General features: G+C 45.7%; 1 protein-coding gene across 3 annotated transcripts in view; it reads right to left on the minus strand.

Moving 5' to 3' along the window:
* Positions 1–231: 231 nt before the first annotated feature.
* LARGE1 (LARGE xylosyl- and glucuronyltransferase 1) overlaps positions 232–27,509 on the minus strand; it is a 365,768-nt gene continuing 338,490 nt past the window's right edge. For 2 of the 3 annotated variants that reach the window (XM_038756577.1, XM_038756578.1), the window contains exons 13-15: positions 13,536–13,682; positions 3,909–4,167; positions 232–1,941 (exon numbers count right to left, since the gene is read on the minus strand). In XM_038756577.1, the coding sequence (XP_038612505.1) occupies positions 1,744–1,941; positions 3,909–4,167; positions 13,536–13,682 (604 nt within the window). In that variant the 3' untranslated portion in view covers positions 232–1,743. The remainder of the gene's footprint in view (positions 1,942–3,908; positions 4,168–13,535; positions 13,683–27,509) is intronic. The other variant, XM_038756579.1, reaches the window with a different exon arrangement.

Raw genomic sequence — 27,509 nt, forward strand, 5'->3', positions numbered from 1 at the left:
CTTGGCTGGTTTGAAAAAGGGGTTCTGAGAGGAAAAACATAAGTTTCATAACCTAGAATGTAAAAGCAGACTTAGCTGGGGGCAGGAAAGGAGATCAGAAAGAGGGTAAGTCCAGGAGGGAAACATTAACGGGAGGAGTGAAAATGGGAGCGACACGTGCCGATCACTGATTTTTACAGTCTATGCCATGAGTTGTCTACCAGTTGTCCTTTGAGGGCAGGAGGGGAGGGATGAAGGAACAGTCTGATCTGTTGTTTATTCGAGTCTCCTCTCTCCGGTCACTCTGCAACTTGATACAAACAGCCCAGTGAGGGGTAGTGCATTAAATCTCGTTCGCATCAATGTAAACACAACATTAATAGAGAAGAATAAAGAAAGTGGTAAAAAGTCCAGTGTCTCATGATCTGCTTTCAGATCCCCCACCGTGTGTCCTCTTGGCATATCCCTAGGCACAGCAAGGCTGTGAACTGTCCCTTCCCATGTTGGCGAGAACTTAGACGCTCAATATACGCACAAGTTTTCTTCCTTTGAACTCCCATCCGGCGAGGAGATCGTTTCTCGCACTGGAGCCCACCTGGGTAGTCCGCTATTGGATGAGTGAACTCTGAGGGCTGGCAGCTTGGGAGCTTGACAGCAGCCAGACCCGGTCCTGAGGTCATTTGGATAGATTCGACCCACATCATTCGCTGAAACCCTGACAGGGCTCCTCTGTCTTTGGCGAGGAACCCTTCCCCTCGGTAGAAAAGGGGACCCCATCACAACCATCTGCTCTGAGAGACATGAGTGAAGGCATGCCTTGGGCGCTTCCTGACTGGGCCCTTTGAGATTTAGATGGCGGCTTCAATCTTCTCCTGTCCTGGAACAGGAAAACTGAAGGAGAAGGTTCAAGGAAGCCACTTCCTTTAAGAAACTTGGGTGAGTTTTCTTTTTCTGGACTCAAAGACTATAAAGACCCCGAGCAGGTAAATAGCCAACCCAAGCTAACTACTGGTATAAGCCAAGGGCAGTTCCATTTTCCTTCCTATTATGTGCACTCTTACACGTCAATAGACACATATCTGTATATCTGGCCGTCTTTTCTATCCACAGGGAAGGGAGAGGGCCGATCAGTGTGTGAGAGAAGTGGAAAAGACCTATGGGAGATCAAGAATCCATCCCACACTGTATTCAAGTAAAGACGGTTCCTCACTTCACTGATGGGCTTTGCCACTTGCAGGACATAGCACTTGCCCCTTCACTTTCCAGGTAGACAAATGGCTAAATCAGACCTTTGGCTTGCCCGCCACACGGAGATCTCCCTGGATTGCTAGAGCAAAAGGAATTGTTCCCTTTTGGAGAAGCGAGGTTCTTATTCACAGGAAGGCGACCCTCAGACTTCCTTTTCTCCAGATGAAGCTTGGTTATTAAAGAGCCACGTGAAACCTTTCATTCCAAAGACCTGCCTCTGCTGGGTGTTCCTGTGGAAAGGAAATGACCATCGCCCCTTCCCTTCCCCCCCATCTCCGCCACTTCTCCCAATCCCGTTTTGGGCCGTGTGGGAGGACTTCGGGTCTGTGTCCCATACGCGCTGCAGCTGGAAGTGGGAAGAGGCGGCCTCTGTGGTTCCAAGGGCCGGCTCTGAATATAACCTAATAAACCCAAATGAAATGTGCCTCTCAGTTCTGAGTTCACAACTGGGCCCCAGGCGACAAGTGGGTCTTCCCTATAGTGTCTCATTCCCCGGTGTCTCTCGTCTCCATTGTGCTAGCTGTTGTTCTCGGCCGTGAGATACTTCAGGGCGGCGAAGCCGTAGCGGCGGGACATATCCTGTTGAAACTCCTCCTTCAGGGTCTTCAGACAGATGCGGTATTGCTTGTTGGAGCGGAACTTGGTGATATCGAAGCTGGGGGCGTGAGGCATGTGGATCATGTAGGCGTTGGGTAGCACAGTGAACTCGTACTCCTGGAAAAGGAAGACGCCAACAATGAATACTTCCAAGGACTCCCAAGAGGGGTGGCACTGACCCCTTCTCCCGTGCCCCAGACCTCCCTCTTCCCCCTCCCCGCCAACAAGGCTACAGCAAGAATAATCTAGGGAGTAAATGAAGTAACAGTTTTTCCTAAGGGCAGAGCAGTGTGGCATACAGCTTGGGATAGGCCACCATGGTGGCGGTGGGGAACGGCACCTAATAATAATAATTGTGGTATTTGTTAAGAGTTTACTATGTGCCAGGCACTGTACTAAGCCCTGGGATGGCTACAAGCAAATTGGTCTGGATACAGTCCCTGTCCCACATGGGGTTCACAGCCTCTACAGCGTGGCTCAGTGGAAAGAGCTCAGGCTTTGGAGTCAGAGGTCATGGGTTCAAATCCCGACACCGCCAGTTGTCAACTGTGTGACTTTGGGCAAGTCACTTAACTTCTCTGTGTCTCAGTTCCCTCATCTGTAAAATGGGGATTAAGAACGTGAGCCCCACGTGGGGCAACCTGATCACCTTGCATCCCCCGGGCGCTTAGAACAGTGCTTTGCACATAGTAAGTGCTTAACAAATACCATTATTATTATTATTGTACAGATGAGGTGAAGTGACTTGCCCCAGGTCAGAGAGCAGACAAGTGACAGAGACAGGATTAGAACCCAGGTCCTTCTGAATCCCAGGCCTGGGCTCTATCCACTAGGCCACGCTAGTAGCGGTAGAGGAGAGGTGAGGGCAATGGAACATACATGCTCCAGACTGTGAGCCCACTGTTGGGTAGGGACTGTCTCTATATGTTGCCAACTTGTACTTTCCAAGCGCTTAGTACAGTGCTCTGCACACAGTAAGCACTCAATAAATACAATTGATTGATTGATTGATATATGCTCCCAAAATGACAGAGATTAGAGATTACAGTGGGAAACCGAAGGTGTCGGTGGCAGTGGGGAATTGATTCCAGTCCCCACCCTGAAAATTCCAAACCCTGAAGCTCCTCGGGCAATGGGCTCGGTCTCCTCATCTTCTGCCAGCCCTGCCTGGGGCCTGACTGACCTTATTGGCTTTGTGGGCTGGAAGTTTGCTAGAAAAACAGAAAATGTTCCAGGCTTCTATTTGAGCCCACACAGCGTGGTGGATCGTGGTACGATGGTATGATGGAATAAGAATGTGAGCAAATAGCTTATGTTCCCATTTAGTAGAAGGGAGGGGGGCTCCCTTCTCTCTCTGAAGCTGGAACTCTATATTGCTGACCTTGCCACACTCAATTCCTAACTAGCCCTGGTTTTTCTCTAGACCTATAGAGCTACGTATTAACTACTAAATCAAAGCTACGAAGGCCTGAGAACAAGTCCTGTTCTATCATCTCTCCCTTAGACGAAGAGATTTCTCTCTCAGTAGAAAGCAAAAACATCTAGACTGTGAGCCCGCTGTTGGGTAGGGACCGTCTCTATATGTTGCCGATTTGTACTTCCCAAGCACTTAGCACAGTGCTCTGCACACGATAAGCGCTCAATAAATATGATTGAATGAATGAATAAATGCAGCTTGTGTGCAGCATGAGGGATGGGCCGGATTGTTAGGAGAATCTCCATTTGGGGTTCCTCCTATCTAAGGATGCAGCTCTCTGGTAATAATAGTAATAATGGTGGTTTTTGTTAAGCGCTTACTACATGCCAAGCACTGTTCTAAGCGCTGGGATAGATACAAGGTAATCAGGTTGTCCCACTGGGAGCTCACAGTCTTAATCCCCATTTTACAGATGAGGGAACTGAGGCACAGAGAAGTTAAGTGACTTGCCCAAAGTCACACAGCTGACAAATGGCAGAGGCGGGATTAGAACCCATGCCCTCTGACTCCCAAGCCCGGGCTCTTTCCATTAGGCCACGCTGCTTCTCTAAATTACAGATTTAAATTCCGGTCTTCCCCCGCCCCCACCTCCGTGGCATGTCCATACCTGTGCGTCCAGCTCCATGATGTGAGCCACCTTGTTCCAGCCGAATCCCACAAACCTCCTGTCATATTCGGGGCAGTCCTGCCTCACCACGACGTACGGCTCGAAGTCGGCTTCCCACTCCACCCGGTATGGGGTGGTGGCGGTTCGCCACTTGGCGAAGTTGGTGGGTGCGTGGCCTTTTGTCCAGACGTGATACCTGAAGACAGGGACAGTTGGTATCGTACGGGTGGGTAGGGGGGAGAGACCGATGGAGTCCTGCCTGGGAAAAGTAGGGAAAGAGGCAGGGAAGGTTTCCTTTAAGCTGGGGCTAGCTGAGGTCATGCCGTCTTTCGGAGGGATTTCTTCAAGAGTAAATAATAATAATAATAATAATAATAATGGCATATATTGAGCGCTTACTACGCAGTTTTCTAAGCACTGGGGAGGATACAAGGTGATCAGTTTGTCCCACGGGGGACTCACAATCTTAATCCCCATTTTACAGATGAGGTAACTGAGGCACAGAGAAGTTAAGTGACTTGCCCAAAGTCACACAGCTGACAAATTATAATAATAGCAACAACCAAAATAAGTGTGGTATGTGTTAAGCCTTACTGAAGGCATCTCTTCCAAGAGGCCTTCCCTGACTAAGCCCTCATTTCTTCTTCTCCCACTCCCTTCTGTGTCACTCTTGCCCTTGGATTTTCTCCCTTTAGACCCATCCCTCAGCCCCACTGCACTTATGTATATATCTGTAATTTTTTTATTTATATGAATGTCTATCTCCCCCTCTAGACAGCCTGTCTAGAGGTCTGTCTGTGGGTAAAGAATGTGACTGCCAACTCTGTTATACTGTTATATTGGACTCTCCCAAGTGTTTAATACAGTGTTCTGCAGACAGTAAGCACTCAATAAATCCAACTGATTGAATGATTGATTACTATGTGTCACTCACCATCCTAAAATGCTGGGATAGATTCAGGATAATCAGATCAGACACAGTCCCTGTCTCATGTGGGTCATTCCTTCTCAAACCTCTTCAGACCTAACTCCGTTGAATCCCTTTAAATGGTAACTGGGAAGAGTTACATATCCTCTACAGATTGGACACCATCTTGAAGCAAGAATTCTTGGGATCCTCCAGACTGTAAGCTCTTTGTGGGCAGGGAATGTGTCTGTTTGTTGTTGTACTCTCTGAGTGCTTAGTACAGTGCTTTGCACACAGTGAGCGCTCAATAAATACGCCTGAATGAACAATCCCAGCACTGTGACTAGCACTGTGATCAGCACTGTGACTACTAAGGGGGAGGGAGAACAGGTGTTGAATCCCTAATTTACCGATGAGGAAATGGAGGCTCTGAGAAGTAAACTGACTTGCCCAAGATCAGGCAAGCAGCAGGTCCTCGGGCTCCTGGGCCCATGCCCATTTCACTGGGCCACGCAGTTTCCCGTAGACTACGCATATTTATATCTACCTGAGAGGCTCTTTTGGGTCCCTCAGTTTTATGAACATCAGGGGATAGGTCACAAAGTCTCACTGGTCTCACTGGTTTTAAAATCGGGTTTATCAGGTCTTGGAGCAAATGGAGAAAATGCTGTTAGGGATGGCTATCCAATACAGCTTTGGACCAGGCTTGAAGGAGTTGTCCAGAAAATACAAACAAGGGGGACAGCAGATAATTCTGCAAGATTTCCACTTGAAGGATAGGGGAAAACTGCTCACTGTGTCACAAATAAGGCCGGAACCACCCAAGAAGTGCAGTATCAGTGCAGCAAAAATTCAACCAATCCCTGAAGGAAGGAGTTGCACAGTAGAGGCGGAGGTTGGAGAGGGTAGGGAGATGAACTGGACAGGGGAGAAGGGAATGGGCAGAAGTGTGGAGAAAAGAAGTTGTGGCATCTGCTGAATGCAACATACTGTACTAAAGGCTCGGGAAAATGCAAAAAATACAGAAAACACATTCCCTACCAATGAGATGCTAGTGGGGGAGTGGGAAGAAAAGTCCACCCTGATTAATTGGTATCTATTCCAGCACCTAGTATGATGTCTGGCACATAGTGAGCACTTAACAAATGCCATTAAAAAAATAAAAACCACAGGTGGGTTGGCTTTACGGTGGAGAATGTTTCTGAATTTTGGTACACGGTTTTCCCCAACTAAGCCCTCTTTTTCCCCCATCTGCCCTCCCCTCTGGATTGACCATACCCTTGGATGTGAACGCCTTAAGCACTTTGCTACTGACCCCACAGCATTTATGTACACATTCTTATATTCTATTTCCCCTTCTGTAATTTATTTTAATACCTGGCACTCTCTCTAGACTGAAAGCTCCTTTTGGGCAGGGAACAGAACTACCAACTCTATCAATCAATGAATCAAAAGCATGGCTCCATGGAAAGAGCACCGGCTTTGGAGTCAGAGGTCATGGGTTTGAATCCCGCTCTGCCACATGTCTGCTGCGTGACCTTGGGCAAGTCACTTACTTCTCTGAGCCTCAGTTACCTCATCTGTAAAATGGGGATTAAGACTGCGAGCCCCACGTGGGACAACTTGATCACCTTGTATCCTCCCCCAGTGCTTAGAACAGTGCTCTGCACATAGTAAGCACTTAACAAAATGCCATTATTATTATTATTATTATTTATTGAGAGATTACTGTGTGCAGGGCATTGTACTAAACATTTCAAAAGTACAATACAAGGGAGCTGGCAAATGTGATCCCTGCCCACGAAAAAGTTTACAGTGGGAACAGACATTACGGTTGGGAGAAATAATAAGAGCATAAAGATAAGGTACATAAATGCTGGGGGGATGGGGTATGTAGCAAAGTGCTTAAGGTGTCCACAGCCAAGGCTCAGTTGACGCAGAGGGGAGGGCAGATAAGGGAAATAAAGTTACTGTATTTTAATAACCATAATAATCATCATCAATCGTATTTATTGAGCGCTTACGGTGTGCAGAGCACTGTACTAAGCGCTTGGGAAGTACAAGTTGGCAATAATAATGATATATATATATATATAATAATAATAATTGTAGTACTGTTAAGCGCTTACTGTGTGCCAGGCACTGTACAAAGCGCTGGGGGGATCGAGCAAATCAGGTGGGACGAGGGGCTCACAGTCTCAATCCCCGTTTTACAGACGAGGTGACTGAGGCACAGAGAAGTCAACTGACTTGTCCAAAGTCACAAAGCAGATAAGTGGCAGAGCCAGGATTAGAACCCAGGACATTCTGATTCCCAGACCCATAAGCCATGCTGCTTCTCCATAATAATAATAATAATAATAATAATAATAATAATGATAATAATAATAATAATAAACGGTATTTGTTAAGCACTTACTATGTGCCAAGCACTCATAATTTCCCAGCGATTAGTAGAGTGGTCTGCCCACAGTAAGTCATCAAATAATATCATGGATTGATGGACAGTGTCTGCTCTCAAAACAATGGCTGTTAATTAGAAGGACAAAGGAAAATTCCCTCTATGAGCTTCTACTTTTCAGCTTTGGGGACAGCCCTGCCTGACAGGCGAAAGGCAATGATTTGAGAATGGGAACGCTGAAATTCAGTCTCCCTACAAACGGCCCCTCTGTTGACGGTGTCAGGGCTGTGGTACTGGCGGGATCCTGAAGGATCAGGGGTTGAGGGGCACGGGGAGAGACACAGGAGGGGTGCAATTTTGGAATAATAATAATAATAATAATGGCATTTATTAAGCGCTTACTTTGCGAAAAGCGCTGTTCTAAGTGCTGGGGAGGTTTACAAGGTGATCAGGTTGTCCCACGGGGGGCTCACAGTCTTAATCCCCATTTTACAGATGAGATAATTGAGGCACAGAGAAGTCAAGTGACTTGCCCAGAGTCACACAGCTGGGATTTGAACCCATGACCTCTGACTCCAAGCCCGTACTCTTTCCACTGAGCCACGCTGCTTCTCTGTGGATTGGCACTTGGGACAATGGTGTTGCTCCTCTAAAGAGCAGCAGAGACTTTAACCTTTAGCGTTGTCAATCTGGCGCCTTTCACTACAACCCAGTTCGCTTATATGCTACAAAAATGGGAAGTCAAGGGATGACACTTCAATAAAGTACAGAACTGAAGAAGAGATGTAATGCTGTCAAACTTCAGGTTTAATTCTATGGAACACCACTCTGGGCAGCATGTTGCTTAAGGATGGGAAGTCGTTTTTGTGTTTGTGAAAGGCGCCGAAGAGACAGTCTGAGGTTTTGAGTCACTCGAGAGACAGAGTACAACCAGGATTGGTGCAAATTAACTGTAACCTCCCCTGTCTCTGTGGGCCTTGCATTCGACTTCAGGCTGGTGGAGATAAAAATGGGCATGGGTTTGCAAGCAACTGTGTGGATGAAGGAGGGTGTGCGTTCAGTCACAATGACACACTCCATTCTTGTCTCTTTTCTCAGAACCCAAACTGCAGAGCCATCAGGAGACATTTCTGATGCTCAAGCGCTTAGTACAGTGCTCTGCACATAGTAAGCACTCAATAAATACGATTGATTGATTGATTGATGCTGCAGGAGTGAGGGCCAATGGGTGGATAGAATTGGACTGGCTCTCGTATCATTTTGGTGCCTAATTCACTCTGGACACAAGTGATATCGCAGGTGGGACTTCTAGCAGAGTTTATCAGTGGGAGAATTTGATCTCCAACAAAAATACATCCACGTGTTGGAAAGTGTATTGCTACACTGCCAAATGCTTAGTTCAATGCTCTGCATACAGTAAGTGCTTAATAAATACCATGTGTTTTTTTAGTGGTATTTGTTAAGCGCTTACTATGGGCCAGGCACTGAACTAAGCGCTGGGGTAGTAACAGGCTAAATGGATTGGACCCAGTCCCTGTCCTACATGGGGATCAGAGCCTTAATCCTCACCTTATAGATGAGGTAACTGTGGCACAGACAAGTCATCTGACTTGTCCGAGGTCACAAAGAAGACAAATGGCGGAGCTAGTCATTTGATTAAATACCCAAATCTGCATTGGGTTTCAGAGACCAACTGGTTCTTTCCTCTTCAGTGCCAGAGACTCCATCTTGCCCATGTTACAACCCACTGTGTTAGTCACGATGCTGGGATTTCAGGGCTTCAAGATGGCATCTAGTGCTTAGAAGACAGGCATCTCTCCCAGCTACAATTTAAAGGGACTCAATGGAGTTAGGGTCGAAGAGGTTTGAGGTGAAATGGCCTACTGCCTAGGTATTTTCCAGTAGCATACCCTGGGCAACTTAAGAATAATCATAATCATAACTGGTATGTGTTAAGTGCTTGCTGTGTGCTAAACGCTGAGGTAGATACCAGACTATCAGGTCAGGCATAGCACCTGTCCTATGGGGAGCTCACAGTCTAAAGCTGGGGTGAGGGGAGGGGGAGAGAACAGGTACTGAACGCCCATTTTGCAGATGAGGAAACTGAGGCCCAGAGAAATGAAGCGACATGCTTAAGGTCACCCAGCAGGCACGTGGTGGAACTGGGTTTAAAACTCAGGTTCTCTGAGTTCTTTTCACTAGGCCATGCTACTTGGAAGTGCTTGGGTCTGTTTCATTTTAGGCCTCAGAGAGTCATTCTCAGCGGCACGAAAGGCAGAAGGGGTCACGGTTTGGAAAAGAGGTGACAAAAGCAATTTCACCGAGGGAAGGATTGTAATCTAGCACTTGGCACGATGGTCTAGGAAGCTGCCGGCTCGATCGGCAATCACTGTCACAGCAGTCTGCCTCCCTATTCCCTCCCACTGGCAGGGACTTGTCGTGCCTGGTTTTTAAACCCCCCCATCAAAATGCAGGTGGAAGGCCTTAGTCAAACTTTTCTCCCCTGCTGGGCTGTCACGGTGTGGAAGGGGTTTTGAGAGAGAGCCAGGGGGAGTGAAAAGTTGGTGAAGCGTGACTCACTGTTGAGTGCACGCGCTGCGGAGTGGGAGCTTTCAGTGGGGAGTAAAATTCCTGAAGGACTTACCAGCTGTTGCCAAAGAGGGATGGGCTCTCACCTCCCTCGGGGGAAGAACTAGATTGTCTGGGTTTTGGTTTGAAGGGAAGGAGGTAGAGCGAGAGGCGCAGCACTTCATTACAGCTATGAGACTCCTTTCAGCGAAGCTTAGCACAGTAAGCATTCAGTAAATGCCATTCATCAATTGATCCTCTTCCAGTCCCCTGAATTGACTTCCAATTACTTTGGAGAGGAGAGGACAGTTTGGGGACTAAAGTAAGAAAAATATTCTCTTACATTTATTATTATTAATGTTATGGAATGCATTAAGCACTTACTGTATATATGTATATATGTTTGTACATATTTATTACTCTATTTATTTATTTATTTTACTTGTACATATCTATTTATTTTATTTTGTTAGTATGTTTGGTTTTGTTCTCTGTCTCCCCCTTTTAGACTGTGAGCCCACTGTTGGGTAGGGACTGTCTCTATATGTTGCCAACTTGTACTTCCCAAGCACTTAGTACAGTGCTCTGCACACAGTAAGCGCTCAATAAATGCGATTGATTGATTGATTGATTACTACGTGTCAAGCACTATCCTAAGCACTGGGTGGATAAAAGATAATTACACTGGACACAATCCTTGTCCCACATGGGCCTCACAGTCTAAGCAGAGGGGAGTAGGATTTAATCTCCACTTTGCAGATGACGAAACGGAGGCACAGAGAAGTAAAGAGGGTTGCCCAAGGTCACAGAGCAGACCAGAGGTGGAGCCGGGATTAGAACCCAGATCTTCTGAGTCCCAGGGCTGGGCTCTTTCCATTAGACCACACTGCTTTCCAAATGACCAGCTCTTAAGAAAATGAAGGGAACAACAACAAAAACCCCTATGTTCCAAGATCCTGTGTTCTAATAACAATAATAATAATTATAATTATAATGGCATTTGTTAAGCACTTATGTGCCAAGCATTGTTCTAAGCACTGGGGTAGATACAAGTTAATCAGGTTGTCCCATGTGGGGCTCACAGTCTTAATCCCCATTTTGCTGATGAGATAACTGAGGCACAGAGAAGTTAAGTAACTTGGCCAAAGTCACACAGCTGGTAAGTGGCGGAGCCTGGATTAGAACTCACGACCTCTGACTCTGAAGTCACTACTCTTTCCACTGAGCTACGCTGTTTCTCAAGCCACGCTGCTTCTAGCAACTATAGGACTTCAAAGGGAGTGATAGAGGAAAGCGAAAGAAATCCTGCAGCCCATCACTGCAACTCAAGATTTTGATGAAATCCAGGGAATGGGAGAGGTAAGAAGTAATAATAATAATAATTGTGCTATTTAAGTGCTTACTATGGGCCAAGCACTGTACTGAGCGCTGGGGTGGGTACAATAAAATCAGGTTGGGCACAGTGGGGCTCACAGTCTTGATTTCCATTTTATAGATGAGGGAACTGAGGCACAGAGAAGTGACGTGACTTGCCCAAGGTCACACAGCAGACATGTGGCAGAGCTGGGATTAGAACCCATGACCTTCTGATTCCCTGGCCCATGTTCTAGCCACTCTGCCACGCTGTTTCTCTTAGTAAGCCAGTTGCTTGGTGTATGATCTTGGGCAAGTCACTTCACTTCTCTGTGCCTCAGTTTTCTCACCCACAAAATGGGGATTTAGTACCTGTTCTCCCTCCTACTTGGACCGTGAGCACTATGCGGGACAGGGACCATATCCGACCTAATTAACTTGTATCTATCCCGGCACTTAAAACAGTGTTTGACACAGAGTAAGTGCTTAACACATACCATAAAAAAAGAAAGGCTCCATCATTGCAAATTGGATGCTCAATGGTCCCTTGGGGCATGGAGCGACAACTAATAGGCAATCGGTCAATCAATCAATGGTATTTATTGAGTGATTACTGTGTGCACAGCATTGCACTAAAGTGGTTGAAAGACTACAATGCAACAGAGTTGGCAGACATCTTCCCTGTGTACAACAAGCTTAGAGTCTATAAGGGGAGACAGACATTAATATAAATAACTTCTAATATATTATTTATAGCTATGTACATAAGTGCTGTGCAGCTGAGGTGAATACCTAATGCTCAAATGTCACAGATCCAAGTCAAATTGAAAAACAGAGCTCTGGGTCCCTTTCCTTTACACTGTAATCTCCTCATGGGCAAGGAACTTGTTTCTCAACTCTGTTGTACACTCACAAGCACTTAGTACAGTGTTCTGTACACACAGAAAGTGCTTAATGAATACTATTGATTGATCGATTGATTAACCTGGCAACAGAAGAAGAGAAGAAACACTCAGCCTAAAATCTCGTTCTTCCTCTGTCCCATCATGAGGTGCCACTGGGGAGGGAGGTGAGAGTAAAACCTCATGCTGACAATCGAAGAGCCAACAACAAAAATCTCAGCAGGATTCAGAAATCTTAAAATAAGTGAAACAGATAAGGACAAAAGGTCAGTCTGTCCAGGCCCAAAATGCTTTGTCCATCCTCTCTTCTCCCTAGGCTACTCAACTGGCTGGCCTGCTATAAATTGCTACTAACATTCATTCATTCATTCAATTGTATTGATTGAGCGCTTACTGTGTGCAGAGCACTGTACTAAGCGATCGGGAAGTACAATTCGGCAAAAGATAGAGACAATCCCTATCCAACAATGAGCTCACAGTCTAGGAGGGGGGAGACAGACAACCATACAAAACAAGCAGACAGGTGACCAGCAATCTGCAAGGTTGTTTCAAACCAAGAGACTTCATCAAGTTACTTCATCAAATCAAGTTACTTCATCTGTAAACCACTTTCATAGTGAAATCAATACCCTGCAGGCAGAGTTTATAAAAGGGCAGGGCACTGGGATACAGAACTCCCACGTCCTTAATAATAATGGTATTTATTAAGTGCTTTCTATGTGTCAAGCACCGTACCAGACACAAGATGATCAGGTTGGCCAGAGCCTCTGCCCAGATGGGGCTCACAGTCTTATGTAGGAGGGAGTAGGATTCAATTCCCAGTTTACAGATGAGGGAACAGAGGTATGGAGAAGTTAAATGATTTGCCCATGATCACAAAACAGGCAACTGTTACCCGGCTCCAACACTTCGATGCGTGATCTTGGGAAAGTCATTTAACTTCTCTGTACCTCAGTTACTTTATCTGTAAAACGGGGATTAAGACTGTGAGCTCTATAAAGGTCAGGGACTCTGTTCAACCCGATTACAATGCATCTACAGCACTAAGTGCTGAGCACAAAGTAAGCGCTTAACAAATACCTTTAAAAAAGCAAAAATGTGGCAGAGCCAGGATTAAAACTGAGGTCTATGCTCTTTCCGCTAAGCAATGCTGCTTGCCATCTTGAATGGCTTGCCATTCTTTGAGCCATTTACTAAAGCCTGAGGCGATAAATCTTCCAGATACCATAGAGACCACTGGTGGTCGGCATCTGCTAACCCCAGCTCCGCCACATGGCTGCTTTGTGACCTTGGGCAAGTCACTTCACTTCTCTGTGCCTCATCTGTCAAATGGGGATTAAGACTAGGAGCCTCGTGTGGGACAGCGACTGTGTCCAACCCAATTTGCTGTACCCACCCCAGCACTAAGCATGGTGCCTGGCCCACAGTAAGCACTTAACAAATACCACAATTATCCTTATTATCTGCAGGGGCCTCTGTTTGGTTTCTTCAGTTACCTGAAAGTAAAGAGCGTCCCCATGTCCAGCATTGACAGCAGCTCCGCTTTTGACTTGGGGAAGGACAGGCGGTAGCGAAGGGTCTCAAAGGCTGGGACGATCAGAGCCTTCTTAGTGGTGGCGAGGTCCAGTTGGATGACAGACTTCCTGGCAGAAGAGAGGGGTCAAAAACAATCGAGATTATTTCATCTCTGGAAAAGGAAGTTCCAGAAGGGAGACGCAGGAAAGGAGTAGTCACTGATATCGAGATACCTCCCTCGTGAACATCGCAAGAGAGCAGAGGACAAACCATCTGTGCAAAGGGAGGCAGAATTTAACTAAAGGGTCATCAGGCCGGTATTCTTGGTAGTCCATGAAATGAGCACAGATTTCCATCCGCCCAAGGCGAATCGAGGGTGAGCAACTGAAAAAAGTCCCGGCTCTGCCACTTGTCTGTTGTGCGACCTTGGGCATGTCACTTTACTTCTCTGTGCCTGTTACTTCATCTGTAAAATGGAAATTAAGACTGTGTGCCCCATATGTGACAGCGCTTAGTACAGTGCTCTGCACACAGTAAGCGCTCAATAAATACGATGGAATGAATGACTGTGTCCAACCTGATTATCTTGTATCTACCCCAGTGCTCAGTACAGTGCTGGACACAGAGTAAGCACTTAAATACCGCCCAAAAAATAAAGTTAAAGTCTCATACAGGCTTGGAATAGGCCACCCAATAAATATGTTCAATTCTTACATTACACCTGTTTTTCCTGCACATTTGGGATAGGGCAGGGATTTTTTTTTTTTTTTTGGTATTAAAGTGCTTACTATGTTCCAGGTAGATAGTAGATAAAAGCCAATCAGGTTGAACATAGTACATGTCCGCCATGGGACTCGGAGTCTTAAATGCCATTTTACAGATGAGGCACAGAGAAATAAAGTGATTTGCCTAAGGTAACACAGCAGACATTTGGTGGAGCCAGGATTAGAACCCAGAGGATTCATTCATTCAATCGTATTTATTGAGCGCTTACTGTGTGCAGAGCACCGTACTAAATGCTTGGGAAGTACAAGTCGGCAACATATAGAGACGGTCCCTACCCAACAATGGGCTCACAGTCTAGAAGGGGGGAGACAGACAACAAAACAAAACATGTAGACAGGTGTCAAAACCGTCAGAATAAACAGAATGACAGCTATCCTGAAACTGTCCATGAGCACCGTTTGGACTTCTGATGGAGGAAATAACTCTCCTTATCTGGATAGGCAGCTCCAAACTGTGTGGCGTTTCTGAAAATATCACTCTTCCCGGTGCCTGCATGGACAAAGGGCGAAGAGAGGAATTCTGCCCTGAGTTACCCCTAGCCATGCCGGAGCAGGATGGTCCCAGAGAGCAGCCAGCCTCTGGTTGACTCGGGATGATCTGAGCATGCTCTCTGGGTTTCATCTAAAGAGGCCGCAGGAGTGCAGTAGTCCCACCATCATCCCAGACTGGCACGAACACTCGTCATCAAGACAGGAACTTGACCTCTTAGATGAAAAGCCAGGCTCCTTCACTCTGGCCATTTATTTCATAACTCTGACCTGCAGTGATACCTCCAGCCTCGCCTTATATTCAGGCCCCCAGGGCCTAGCAGGGGCAGGAGGGAAGCAGGAAAGGATCTGGGTGGGGACAATGGAGACAACAGTGTAGCCTAGTGGATAGAGCCCGGGCCTGGGTTCTAATCCTGGATCTGCCACTTTTTTATGGTTTCTGTCAAGTGCTTATTATGTGCCAGGCACTGTACTGAGCACTGGGGAAGATACAAGATAATCAGGTTGGACACCGTCCCTCTCCCACAAGGGGCTCACGGCAACTAGTAAGTGCTAAACAAATACCACAATTATTGTTGTTATTGCTATTATTACTATTATAATTAATGATCAAGAAGCAAATAAGCCAAAGCAAAAACAGAGCGCAACATTATAAACAAATACATCAACACAACAAGAAATCTTCTTCATGTGCACACAAAGTGGTTGGCACTCTGAGTCCTCCACTAGTCCTTTCAGTCACTCAAGTGTGGGCAGGGAATGTGTCTGCTAAATCTGTAGTATTGTACTCTCCCAAGCGCTTAGTACAGTGCTCTGCACACAGTAAGTGCTCAGTAAATGTTATTAACTGGAAAATTTTACGATCCAGTGTTTAGTACAGTGCTCCGCACAGAGTAAGTGCTCAGTAAATACCATCAATCTTCTGAGAGTATGAAGATCAACTCCATTGAGGTATAATGTTTCCCAGACTCAACACTCTGCCATCAATTCAGAAGTCATCTCAAAAGCATGGAAAGCAGCATGGCCTACTGGAAAGAGCATGGGAGTCAGAGGACCTGGGTTTGAATCCCTACTCTGCCACCATCTGCTGTGTGATCTTGGGCAAATTACTTTACATCTCTGGGCTTCAGTTTCCTCACCTGCAAAATGGGGATTCAATACCTGTTCTCCCCCCTATTTAGCATGAGAGCCCCATGTGGGACCTGATTATCTTGTATCCAACCTGACACTTAGTACTCTGCTTGGCATATGGTAAGTGCTTAAGAAACACCATTATTATCATTATTAATATTGTTATTATTATTATTATTAATACAACCCTTGATCCCTTGATTTTGTTAGTATGTTTGGTTTTGTTCTCTGTCTCCCCCTTCTAGACTGTGAGCCCGCTGTTGGGTAGGGACTGTCTCTATGTGTTGCCGACTTGTACTTCCCAAGCGCTTAGAACAGTGCTCTGCATACAGTAAGTGCTCAATAAATATGATTGATTGATTGATTGATCCCTGTGCCCTTCCCACCTGGCCATGCTGCTCAGTGGTTCATCTAGTAAGGGGAAGCACCAAGCAACAGATCACATGTTGCTTCCCCTTTAGACAGTAACCTCGTTGTGGGCAGGGAATGTATCTGTCTGTTATACTGTACTCTTCCAAGCGCTTAGTACAGTGCTCTGAACATAGCAGGCGCTCAACGAATACCACCAATGGATTGATGGGCTCCTAGATCTGATCCTACCTACCGAACAGAGCTTTGCGGGTCATTTCAAAGATTCTTGAGCCCAAAGATATTCCTTCTGACGCTGAAAACCTGCACGTATTGAGCTCACATTTACAAATGTCATCTCTCTCCCTCCAAACCATCTTCATCTCCTTCTGCTGCTCACTGACTAAGGGGAACAACCAAATGCCTGCAGCTCACCCACAGTTTCCCAACAAATCAATCCCTATGAAACTAGAGAGGAGGAACAGAGATTATTCAGGCTCTCTTACATCCACTATTTGTAAGTCTTAGTGGGAGGGGGAGACAGGTATGAAATCCCCACTTTACGGATGGGGAAACTAAGGCACAGAAAAGCGAAGTCACACAGCTGGCAAGTGGCAGAGCCAGAGGAGAACCTGAGTCTTCGGAAAAAAATCAACCACTATCATCAGTGCCTTGAAACTGTTAGGGTTTTCCATGCGCAGAATTTCTGTCTTGGTTTCTTTAGTTGAGGAGCAGCGTGGCCCTGTGGAAAGAGCCCGGACTTAGGAGTCAGAGGTCATGAGTTCTAATCCCGGCTCCGCCACTTGTCAGCTGCGTGACCGTGGGCAAGTCACTTCATTTCTCTGTGCCTCAGTTCCTTCATCTGTAAAATGGAGATGAAGACTGTGAGCCCCACCTGACGACCTTGTAGCTCCCCAGCGCTTAGAAAAGTGCTGGGCACATAGTAAGCGCTTAACAAATGCCATCATCATCATTATTATTATTATTATTTAGTTACCTTTCTATATTAGGCAAAGGCTCTGCTTCCCCACCCTGCCAGGTTTGAGCCTCCCCTTAATAGGATTTACAGTCCTGATTTTTATGGTCTTCCACTGTGCAACCAAGGGCAATGTTGACAAGTTAAAAAGCATCTGAAGCCCTCTGAAATGAAAGCCCCAGGAGCATCAGCCTGCCGAGACGCCAAGAGGGATGCAGCACACCAGCTTTCCAAATGTACCGCTCCAGAGCCCAGAGCCCAATCCCAGAGCAATCAAATGCCTGGGAACCAGAAGTTTAATCAAAATGGAGCTTCAGAGAATCCTCAGTAGTCTGCTGGGCTCCTCGGGGACCCAGACAAAAGTTATATTAAAAGTCAGGAGGAAGGGAAGGAACAGCGAGGTGGGGGGAAACGCTTACGTCAATGCAGATGATTCCAAAATTGATTATTTCTAAAAACAGGCAAAGCCTAGTTCATTATTGTCTTTAGAGGCTCTGCCGGGGCCAGGGAAGTGACCCGGCTCTCTCTACACTTTCCCACTAATTTCGAAAGGGATGGGGGTGGCCCCTTGATGCCGGATACCTTTTCTCTTTCTTCCTTAAACCAGGGTGATGGATTACAATGGCTCATTAGAGAAGCAGTGTGTCTTAGTGGATAGAATACAGGTCCGGGAGTCAGAAGGACTTGGGTTCTAATCCTGCCTCTGCCAAATGTCTGCTGTGTGACCTTGGGCAAGTCATTTCACTTCTCTGGGCCTCAGTTACCTCAACTGGAAAATGGGGATTAAGACTGTAAACGCTATGTGGGACTGGGACTACGTCCAACCCCATTACCTTGTATCTACCACAGTGCTTAGCAGAGTGCCTGGCACATAGTAAGTGCTTAACAAATACAACAATTATTATCATTATTATTAGTAACATCACCAAAATACCCCAAACATAAATAAAAGTGGGATGATGGGGGGAGGGAGGGAGAGGCCTTTCGTCTTCCCTACCACAACCAATTGAAAAACAGTGTGGCCTAGTAGCTACAGCCTGGGCGTCACTTGTCCGCTGTGTGACCCTGGGAAAGTCACTTCGCTTCTCTGTGCCTCAACTGTCAAATGGAGATTAAGGTTGTGAGCCCCATGTGGGACAGTGACTGTCAACCTCATTATCTTGTATCCACCCAAGGACTTAGTATAGTGCCTGGTACATGCAAAGCACTTAACAAATACTATAAACAAAAAGATGAAATGTTCCCCACACATGACTCCTGTCTCTGACCTTTTCTTTCAGTGACTCCCTGCTTGGAACTATCTCTCCTTTCAAATCTGCCAGACCACAGCTCTCTGCAACATCTTCTGAGTCTGCCTAAAGATCACATCATTTAGGAAGCTTCTCCAACTAACTTATACTGCTCCAACCCGCTCCCTCTAACAGCCATCCTTAGTAGTAATCTGAATTTTCTCCCATCTCAGCACTTACAAGCCTTTGGACCATCCGTAAAAATCAGGATTCAACTCCTCTCTCCAGCTCTTACAAATACATCGATATTTAGAGGGATGTTAAAATGTCTATCTATCCCTCTCCTCCATTACAGCGTAAGATCCTTGTGAGTCCTGGACAATATCTTTGACTCCTGTTGAACTCTATAGCACTCATTTCCACATTGCAAACTCCTTGTGGGCAGGAAATGTATCTACCGATGCTGTTATATTGTACTCTCCCACGTGATTAGTACAGTGCTCCGCACAAAGTGCTCAATGCATATCAGTGGTTGATTAATTAGTAAAGTGCTCTCCAAACTGTGAGCGCTCAATAAATACCATCAATTGATTGAACAGTACAGTATTCCACACATAGTACAGGCTCAGAACATAAACATTAAATCGTCTAATGGGTAGGGAGGTTTTCATGAAGGTTAGTGGACTTTGTTTCTAACTTTCTAAAATGATGAGATCAAATTAATTTCTCCCTCTGGGATCATTCTCAGAGTGAACCGCCGGCACTGCACACCCCCAGTTGCTTTCCCCTGGGCAGGTTGTGGAATGAACCAGACACTTCTTGATAGAGGCGCCCTAGTCATTCCAGCTCTGAAGCTCAGCCAAATCTCACCTCACAGACTCCACACTGTGCACAGGGAAGATGTTTTGATTGAAAGAGTATGTGAACTTTAACAGGCAGCAAAGACTACGGCTGCAACGAGGGACAGGAGACTTCTAGTTTTTGGGACTGCATCCACTCCACGTCTCAGTCTTCCCATCCTCTCGACTGTTAGCTCCTTGTGGGCAGGTAACGTGTCTCCCAACTCCTTTCCATCATACTCTTCCAAATGCTTAGTACAGTGCTCTGCACCCAGTAGGCGCTCAATGAATACCACTGATCGATATATCCAGTAAATGGGAAGAATAACTCAAGACAGAGTTAGGAGTTGTCTTCTGCCAAGCATTTAGTGCATTAATTCATTCATTCAATCATATTTATTGAGTGTTTACTGTGTGCAAGGCACTGTACTAAGCGCTTGGAGGATGCAGTGCTCTGCACACAATAAACACTCAATAAATACCAGATTGATCGAACGATGAGACCTAATGATGGCATCTGCAAAATACTGTAAGCTCTTCAGAAACAAAGTTAAGGTTACACTACTAATAACTTCTCAGGAGCTTAATCATAAGGTTTCAACTTCTTTGCAATGGGTCACCTGTTTTCAGTGAGTGAAATTTAGCTCAGAAGGTCAATTCATCTTCCTGAAGTGGAGTCATTCTGGGGCTTAGCTTGGAGTGAAAGAGCACTGCACTTCAGAGGACTTCTTCAACCACACTTTTGAGAATCCAACTGGGTTTCCTCCTTAAAGAAGTGGAAGAATTATCCTTTACTCTTGCATATCCAGAATCAAACAGCCAATCTTATTCCTGAGGGCTTACTGTGTGCAGAGCACTGTACTATGTGCTTGGGAGACTATACTCCCAACCTCAATTCTGCCTCCAAAGGGCCTTCTCTAATAAGGTTTTATTTCTCAGAGGGCTGAGCGGTTACCCCTTAGTCACTGCTTCCCAAAGAATGTAATCCATCTCTTTTGTGCAACCAAAGCCACCCCATGATGACAGCCAGCTAGAGGCCCTTGCTGCCTCCCTGATGCCACTGAACTGGGGTAGAATCTACTGAGGCAAAGGAGGCTGCCAACATTTTAGATCTTCCTCCACTGGGGGTGAACTCTTGTTTTTTGTTTTTTGGTATTTGTTAAGCGCTTACTATTAAGCACTGCTTGATGCACTGGGGTAGATGCAAGATTATCAGATTGGACACAATCCCTGTCCTACAAGGAGCTCGCAGTCTAGGAAATCCCCATTTTACACAGTAGGAAACTGAAGTGCAGAGAAGTTAAGTCTCTTAACTATGGTTACACAGCAGACAAACTGGCAGAACTGGGATTAGAACCCAGGACCTCTGATTCCCAGGCCTGTGCTCTTTCCACTAGACCATGCTGCTTCTGGTCTTAGTGAGTCTATGAATTTGAATCTCAAGGCATCACCTCCACCATGTAAATGAGAATGAGGAAGAGCTCGCTCCTATGCCTTGTTTCCATGGTGATGGAGGGAGGGGATTGGGGAAGATGAGAGAGAAGGGCAGAGAGAGAGAGAGAGAGAGAGAGAGAGAGACCACATCCACGAGCCCTGACCTATAAGTACAGGGTTGAGCTACAGTTTGGTGCCTGTAGGTCTTCTCATAAGGGAGGGGGCATTTTGCATCTCCAAACAAATTTCCTCCTTTCTGATCTTTAGGTGGATATAATAATAATAATAATAATCATAATGATAATGGTATTTGTTAAGCACTTATTATGTGACAAGTACTGTTCTAAGCACTGGGGGGATACAAGGTAATCAGGTTGTCCAACACGGGGCTCATAGTCTTAATCCCCATTTTACAGATAACTGAGGCACAGAGAAGTTAATAATAATAATAATAATGATGGCATTTGTTAAGTGCTTACTATGTATGAAGCACTGTTCTAAGCACTGGAGGGGTACAAGGTGATCAGGTTGTCCCATGTGGGGCTCACAGTTTTAATCCCCATTTTAAAGATGAGTTAACTGAGGCCCAGAGAAGTTAAGTGACTTGCCCGAAGTCACACAGCTGACAAGTGGCGGAGTGGGGATTAGAACCCATGACCTCTGACTCCCAAGCCCATGCTCTTTCCACTGAGCCATGATGCTTTCTACTTCTTGCCCTATCAGGGTCACTAACCAAGCTCACTGCAGAAAGTCCTCTGACTTAAAGATTGGGCATTCATTCAATCATATTTATTGAGTGCCTACTGTGTGCAAAGCACTGTACTAAGCACCTGCGTCTTCTTGTGGCAAGAAGTGCTCTTTCTCCTCCTCTTAAAATTTCCTGGCTTTTGGTGCTGAGCTTAAATCCAGCAAGATGTTTGCATTGATTTCCTCCAGAGTGGGTTGAGATGATCTGAATAATAAATCAAGAGGTTTGGCAGTTAACATGAGGAGGAGTAACTAGCAAGTACAAAAAGGGGAGCAAGAGAGAGGGTTTAATCTGTGCTTATTATCTGCACTGATTACTTCAGACCTAACTCAAATTTTTGCAAACCTCTAAAAATCCAAGGCACGTGAACAAGGCAAAAACTCGATGTGGTGGATCTTCGCTTAGGAAACGATCTCCCAAGAAGCTGAGGGCAGGTAGCCCATATCTCTTGATCGCTATTTTATTCTGAAATACAGGCGGTGGGTCTGTGTTGGTCTGAATGTAGCAAACGCGGATTTTTAAGGAGACTCTTTCAGAGGAAATTTTCTTTTTTGGCATGGACTCTGCTTGGGGCCAAGCCTCCCAGTGAATGGCTTCTCAGGTTCAGGAAAGATTAAGCCAGGCAGGCAAACCAATGTTCTTGGAGTTTCCCCAGACATTTTTTTAATGGTATTTGTTAAGCATTTACTTACTATGTACTACATATCATACAGAGTTCTGCGGGAGATATGAGTTAGATTGGACACAGTCCACTACCCACAAAGGGACTCACAGTCTTAGTCCCCATTTTAGAGACGAGGGAACTGAGGAAGAGAGAAGTGACTTGCCCAAGGTCACACAGCAGACAAGTGGCAGAGGTGGGTTTAGAACCCAGATCCTTCTGGGTCCCAGGCCCGTGCTCTATCCACTAGGCCACTCTGGTTCTCTACATCAATCAATCATATTTATTGAGCGCTTACTATGTGCAGAGCACTGTACTAAGCGCTTGGGAAGTACAAATTGGCAACATATAGAGACAGTCCCTACCCAACATTGGGCTCACAGTCTCACATCACTGAGCATCAAGCCAAAGGGGCTGCAACAACCCAGGTAATGGCCATTTCAAAATGGAACCATTAGATGGCATTTTCTCCTTGAAAATTGTGGTCCATTTTTTATGGAGAAATCATCTCTTTCTTTAAAACCAAAATCAGTGTATTCCTTCCCAATTTCCTCCCACCGCTCCTTCCCTCAGGGCCCTTTCCATTGCTAGCCTGGCTCTCTGCCTGCACCTCCAACCACGAGGGACAAAAGGATACTTTTGAGAAATCCTTTTTGAAATCCCAGTAAGCCAGGAGTCAGAGAGGAAGGGTGTGGCGATACTGCGGGGGAATCCGAACCTCAGTCTGTGGAGGGGGAAAACCTCCAAGGAAGAACCAAAGATAACTTGGTCCACTTTGGAGACTTTACTTAAGGTGGACAGGGCATTGCATGAAGCAGCTTAATTGCTTCTTGTTTCAAACATCCTGAGAGAATGCAAGGAGGAGGAATATTTTATTGGCTTGTGCAGATTAGCTACAAAAACAGACAGGAGAAAAAAAATTCAGGTTGTAAGAAAAAAATAATTTGTTACAGAAATGGAAAATATAACCCCAGGCGTTATCATGCTCCCTCATATTCAGTCTGTTGCTAAATCCTACTCATATTTTCTGCACAACTTCACAGACCGGCCCAACTTTTCTATCTAAACGGCCATTACCCCAGGCCAGGAGCCGGTCAGGTCTCAGCTTGAATACTGTATCGGTCTTGCTCTGCGATCTCCCAGCTTCCAATCAATCCCCTCCCCAGTCTATACTTCACTCTGCTGGATTATTATTCTAAAGTGTCAATACACCCAAGTCTCCCCACTCCTTCAAAAACTGTCAATGGTTGATGCATTTCTCTCTGCAAGAAACAGAAACTCCTGACCGTTGGATTTAAGGCATTTCATCAGCTCTCTTCTTTTTAATCGATCAACTTTCTTCTCCTCCCACTATACCTCAGCTTGCACTCTCTTTCTTGTCAAGATAACCTACTCATTCTCATCTTTCCGACCACCAAAGTTTGCTAAAGCCCTTCCTCCTGACTGAAATTCCTTTCCCCTTCAAACGTGCCAGGATTTAGTCTTCCCTGTTTCCAAAGCCCTTTTGGAATCTTATAACCTTCAGGAGGACTTCTGTGATTTTTTCTTTTAAGTGGGATTTGTTTAGTGCCTACTATGTGCGAGGCACTGTACTACATACTGGGGTAGATAATTAGGTTGGACACAGTACCTGTCCCACAAGGGGCTCCAGTCTAAGTTCGAGGGAAGAGGATTCTAATTCCATTTTTACAGGTGAGATAAGTGAGGCAGAGAGGTTACGTTACTTGCCCAAGGTCACACAGCAGACATGTGGCGGGATCCAGGATTAGAACCCAGGCCCTCTGACTACCAGTCTGTGCTCTTTCCAGTTAGCCACATTTCTTCTCCCCGGTTCACATTCCTCCAACTACCACCTCAACACTACTGTGTCAACTTTGTGCTACTTAAGCATTTACTCATCTACACAGTCACTCCTCCTATCAATCAATCAATCGTATTTATTGAGCGCTTACTGTGTGCAGAGCACTGTACTAAGCGCTTGGGAAGTACAAGTTGGCAACATATAGAGACAGTCCCTACCCAACAGTGGGCTTACAGTGTAGAAGACTCCTATCACTTCTTCTATCTAGACTTTAAGTCTCCTGAGAGCAGGCAGCATGTATTCCAATTATTGAACTCTCCCAATCACTTTGCTCAGTGCTCAGCAAGAGGTAGTCCAATAAATACTATAGATGATAATAATTAGGGTACTTGTTATGTGCCAAACACTGGGGTAGATACAAGTTAATCAGATTGGACACAGCACCTGTCCTCTATGGGTCTCACAGTCTTAATCCCCATTTTTACAGATGAGGCAACTGAGTCCCAGTGAAGTGAAGTGACTTAGCCAAGGTCACACTGCAGACACGTGGTGGAGGTGGGTTAGAACCTAGTCCTTCTGACTTCCAGTCCCATGCTCTAACCGCTAGCTGGCCAGCTAAATGCTGTAGAGGGATACATAGTTGTTGCTAGGTTTTACCCTGACTGTTGGAATTTGTTGCTTTAATCTACAAAGAACTGGAGTTAGCTAGGAAGAGAGAGCCTGATCTGGGCTAGTCTGAAAAGTGGAGCTGTGGGAATTCGTGGCCTCTAGATAATAATAATGACAATAATAACAATGGTATTTGTAAAGCACTTACTATGTGCCAGGCACTGTACTAAGCGCTGGGGTAGATTTACAAGCAAATTGGGATGGACACAGTCACCACGCATAGTGGGCAGGGAACGTGTCTGTGTAAACTCCTTGTGCCAGGAAATATGTCTGTTTATTGTCATATTATACTCTCCAAAGCACTTAATACAGTGCTTTGCACATGGTAAGCACTCAATAAATAATAATAATAATAATGGTATTTGTTAAGTGCTTAATAATAATAATAATAATAATGATGGTATTTATTAAGCACTTACTATGTGCAAAGCACTGTTCTAAGTGCTGGGGAGGTTACAAAGTGATCAGGTTGTCTCTTGGGGGGCTTACAGTCTTAATCCCCATTTCACAGATGAGGAAACTGAGGCCCAGAGAAGTGAAGTGACTTGCCCAAAGTCACACAGCTGACAATTGGTGGAGCAGGGATTTGAACCCATGACCTCTGACTCCAAAGCCCGGGCTCTTTCCACTGAGCCACGCTGCTTCTCCACGCTGTTTACTATGTGCCAAGCACTGTTCTAAGCGCTGTGGTAGTTACAAGGAGATCAGGTTGTCCCATGTGGGGCTCACAGTCTTAATCCCCATTTTACAGATGAGGTAACTGAGGCACAGAGAAGTTAAGCGACTAGCTCAAAGTCACACAGCTGATTAGTGGCGGAGCCTGGATTAGAACCCAAGACCTCTGACTCCCAAGCCCGTGCTCTTTCCACTAAGCCACGCTGCTTCTCAAATATGACTGAATGAATGCTGTATTGTACTTTCCCAAGCCCTTAGTCCAGTGCTCTGCGCACAGTAAACACTCCACAAATTCCACCAATTGATTGACTGATCTAACTACAGTGCTTAATAAATTAGGTTTTTAGAAATGGAAGGAGAGAGAGGCACTGTCCTTCAAAGTACAGAAACGACTCAGTGAGAGGCCAGAGGGAGGTGATGTGATAATGTGGGGGAGGAAAGAGTAGAGGGAGGGGAAGAAAATCAATGTATGTCAGTACAGTGCTGTACACAAATTGCTCTCTGGTAATCTTTGCTGGCGGGCTCAGGAAGGGTAGACAGGGTAATAGAGGAGGACTCAGGCCTGGATGGGGAGAGTTCAAAGGCCTTCTCCCTTGGTCACTCCATCCCTGCAGTATCTCCTTTGGCTATTTTTGATTCAGGGAAAAGCACTTTCCATTTAATCAACAGCAACCAGCCGGTTCCAAAGGAATCGGAAATCAACAGGGATTAAGGGATTGAAATCCCTGTTTGGCCACATGGGGACTCCCTCTCTCCACATTCAGGACTTCATCTGCCCTCACCTTTCTCAGGAGACAGTTATGGCAGCAGGGGCCCTGACGTTTCGAGTTCACTCAGCCCTGGTCATTTGCAGTAATTTCCACACAACGAGAGTAGTTATAGACCTTGAGACATACATGGCATTTCGTGCATGAAGCAGAACATGATGACATCACAAGCACTGTTAGGCAGCAGTGCCCAGAGCTAGAATGTTTCTCTGGGGCATCCCTTGATTCCCAATTGGCTTCTGAGCTGCTGCTTTCCTTTCCTTGTCCTTGAAAACATTTATCTGCACCACTGAAGCGGGGGGCAAGAGGCAAGGCAGGGGCAGGCTGGGCACGTGAGAGAAGCAGCCTTTACTTCCTTCTCTTAGCCTAATGGATAGCGTGTGGGCCTGGAGGTCAGAGGAACTTTGCCACTTCCTTGCTGGGGGAACTTGGGCAAGTTGCTTAACTATTTGGTGCCTCAGTTTCCTCATTTGTGAAATGAGGATTCAATACCTGTCTTCTCTCCTACTTAGACTGCGAACCTCTTGTAGGTCAGGACTATGTCTAACCTGATTATCTTTTATCTACCCCAGAGCTTAGTATAGTTGTCTGGAATCTAGTAAGCACTTAAACACCATAATCATTATTATTATTATTATTAGTAGTAGTAGTAATAGTAGGAGTAGAAGTACTACTACTACTAATGATGACAATAATAATAAAACCACCAGTCCAAAAAGTATCTGATGACACTGCCACTCCAGACAGGTCAGTCAGTTAGTCAATTATATTTATTGAGCACTTACTGTGTGGATAGCACTGAACTAAGCACTGGGCAGAGTACACTATAACAATATAACAGACAGAATCCCTGCCCACAATGAGCTTACAGGCAAGAGCCACCTGACAACTGGACTTCATTCATATTAATGTCTGTCTCCCCCTCTAGTTAACAATTATGGGTTTTTTAAAGCACTTACGATGTATCAGGCACTATACTAAGCGCTGGGACTCCACCAGTTGTCAGCTGTGTGACTATGGGCAAGTCACTTAACTTCTCTGTGCCTCAGTTACCTCATCTGTAAAATGGGGATTAAAACTGTGAGTCCCCCCTGGGACAACCTGATCACCTTGTAACCTCCCCAGCGCTTAGAACGGTGCTTTGCACATAGTAAGCACTTAATAAATGCCACTATTATTATTATTATTATACAAGCAAATCAGGTTGGACACTGTCCCTTGGCCCATGTGGGGCTCAGAGTCTCAATCCCCCTTTCAAAGATGAGGTAACTGAGGCCCGGAGAAATGAAGTGACTTCCCCAAGGTCACACGGCCGACAAGTGACGGAGCTGGGATTAGAACCCGTGACCTTCTGATTGCCAGGACCGTGCTTCTCTTTCTAGACTGCGAGCTCGTTGCGGGCA

The sequence above is a fragment of the Tachyglossus aculeatus genome, chromosome 14 (genome assembly GCF_015852505.1).
Source record: "Tachyglossus aculeatus isolate mTacAcu1 chromosome 14, mTacAcu1.pri, whole genome shotgun sequence".
NCBI lineage: Eukaryota > Metazoa > Chordata > Mammalia > Monotremata > Tachyglossidae > Tachyglossus > Tachyglossus aculeatus.